This window comes from Phaethon lepturus, unplaced genomic scaffold (assembly GCF_000687285.1).
Source record: "Phaethon lepturus isolate BGI_N335 unplaced genomic scaffold, ASM68728v1 scaffold14814, whole genome shotgun sequence".
Taxonomy (NCBI): domain Eukaryota; kingdom Metazoa; phylum Chordata; class Aves; order Phaethontiformes; family Phaethontidae; genus Phaethon; species Phaethon lepturus.
In genome coordinates this window covers 129,945-132,530 of record NW_010537167.1, presented here as the reverse complement: position 1 = coordinate 132,530, position 2,586 = coordinate 129,945, and the positions used below count along the sequence as shown (strand labels likewise).

At 38.0% G+C, this 2,586-nt stretch overlaps 1 protein-coding gene across 1 annotated transcript in view; it reads left to right on the top strand.

Moving 5' to 3' along the window:
- The first annotated feature begins 2,241 nt into the window (after nucleotides 1-2,241).
- Nucleotides 2,242-2,586, top strand: part of LOC104620248 (F-box/WD repeat-containing protein 7-like) — a 30,512-nt gene continuing 30,167 nt past the window's right edge. Inside the window, 1 exon segment of the mRNA XM_010286410.1 lies at nucleotides 2,242-2,324. Coding sequence (XP_010284712.1) covers nucleotides 2,242-2,324 — 83 coding nt within the window.

The following is a 2,586-nucleotide window of genomic DNA, read 5'->3' as shown; positions in this document are numbered from 1 at the left end:
TTCTTTCTTTTTTTTTTTTTTTTTTTAAATATACTGCAAGCTCAGTTATTTCGGGGAAATAAACGTTGTCTGGAGGAGTTGTGTTTTCCTAGCGACGGATTAAATATTTACGGGGATGTTTGCTCGGCGGTTTCTGTTTTTTGGTTACGCAGATACCTTACTGCTGTCTAAATCTAGTCACTAGACCTCTCTGCTGTAGAGAAAGTTTTATCTTCTCCGTATGGTAAACGACGTTTTTGACCGTGTATTTACTTAGCACCTTCTGAGATGCTGAAAGTCTCGTCTGTGTGGTGGGCCCCATGAGAAAGTTCCCAAAAATACCTGAAAAAAACCCCACCCAACCGAAAGAAATGGGTGAAATCATTATTAGGCAATGGAATAGAGATACGCGTGTTGTTTGCTTTGCTAAGGAAAAAGAGTACATACTACAGCTCCTCATTCTACTGCAGGCTTCGCACTTCTTATTTTTAAGGTGTGCTTTTGGAAAACTGCGTCTCCCTCTTGCGAGAAGCAGAGGAGGAATATGATGATGATAACCTCTCAGAAAGGCAAGCTACAAATAAAAATTTTCCATGAACAAGAAGAATCCTTTCTGAAAAGTCTATTGTCAAATACTGAAATGCATGCCCGAACACCTTATTTATCCTTCCAGTAATTTTGACGGCTCGCTTGTCTAGCACAGTGATAAAAGATGGTATCCGTTATTTTTCAGGGGTGCTTACAACTGGTTTTCTTGGGGGAGGTGCGGGGGGCTGCTCCTCTTAGGGCGTGGGGAAGCGGCCAGGGTGAGGTTAGTGATTCGGGAGCGCTCGGGGTGGTTCTGGCTGAACGCTTCTCCAGTGAAATGCTGTGCAGTGTCCCATGTGAGGCACGGGCAAGAAAACACGGCTACAAGGCAAGCTCTTCTGGTTGCGTTCTAGCTATTACTGTAAAAACGCGACTAGTTAACCGTAGTTAGCTTTCCTTTGTAATCACTAATGAAGCAAAACGCAGGATCTTCAGTGACTGTTTTTAGGGAAATCCATAAAGGTATTTTAAAAAAAAAAACCACAACAAAAAACCAAACAGAACAAAAGTATATGGACCATAAGCTTTAGAGAATCCTGTTGTTTTTTTGGTGTTTTCTTCTTAGGTAGGTAAACTGATACAGTAAATGGTTAAATAACTGTGTTATCGTGTAACGTTTAAAAAGATCAAATCAGTCACGTAACAGTCAGCCAACTTTTAAACTGTATCTTAAATCTGAAATTTTGAAAAAAGGGAGCAAATAGTCAAACTGAAGTCTGAATTGTAATACAAGTAGTTTATGTATTTTGCAGCTCACAGTTGTAAACAGCCAGTAAGCTGGCTAAAGTGTTCTGGTGTATCACATCTTTTTAAAAAAAAAAAGCCAACAAAAAACTCAGAAATTACATTTGGCATACATACGTCTCATTGAGTCCAAAAGCCTGTGGTTAAAGATTACCCAAATATGTAGAAAGTAATCTTTATTTGTCTGACTGGATAAATACGGCTTTCACTGGTTTCCATCTCTTTGGTAATTTTTGCAGACTGGCTTCCCCTTTTAGCAGCTGCCCTACTCATTATTTGGTTTTGATCATATCTAATTGCTGGTGACATTCAAGACTGAGGTTTAGTGTTTTTCATCCTTATCCTTCTTGTAAAAATGTCAGTTAATCTGTCAGTTGGTTTTACTGCAGTTTTATAAATGTTTTCAGGGTACAACTTTGAAATAAAAGGGTAGACAAAAGAAAAAATATATTTGAATTATTTTTCTTTAGGCCCTAAAATGAGTATTTCATTTATAATGCAGACAGGCTACCTACAATTTAACCATTTCCATGGGACTCTCAGCAATGAATCAGAACACAAAGAATGAAAGGGTTTAGTTCTTTCCCTCACCTGCCAGGAGAATAGCAAGAGAACAGTTTAGTAAATAAGCCAACACAGAGTTCTGCACACTTTTTAACATTGGAAATTTGGGAATTAAAAGAATGTAATTCCAATAGGTTGTGGACCCCAGAACATCAATAATATATACGTGCACCATATAAAACATGTATCAAATATCGTTGAAGATAGGAACTAAAATATTGCTTTAAATCATCTCATGAGCGTCAACTTTGTTAAAATTCGATATTAAAGTAAAAGGTAAAAACGGATTAATTTTAACAAGTACACATTAGTAAGGCTGGTTGTGTAACTAAATCTGTGTTGTTACTCTTTTCCCTCACCTTGCAGATGAAGAGAAAGTTGGACCATGGCTCCGAGGTCCGTTCTTTCTCTCTGGGAAAGAAACCCTGCAAAGTCTCAGAATACACAAGGTAATTAAATGCAACAACAGATCACCGGATCCTGATTCTTGTGTGTATCCTGTCTTTCCAATTGCTCAGCCTGATTCATGGCTCCTCTTAACGTGAAAGCACTGTAAAGTGAAGAAGGGGTGGTATCAGTGTTTGTACGTTGCTTAGCTAATTTCAATTATGTGAACTGAAGGTGAGTTTTAATGAAGTAGCCAGACTTGCATTTCTTCAGTTGAGGTTTGTGTTTTATTCCAAATATAGCATGCCCATTTACTTAGAGAAT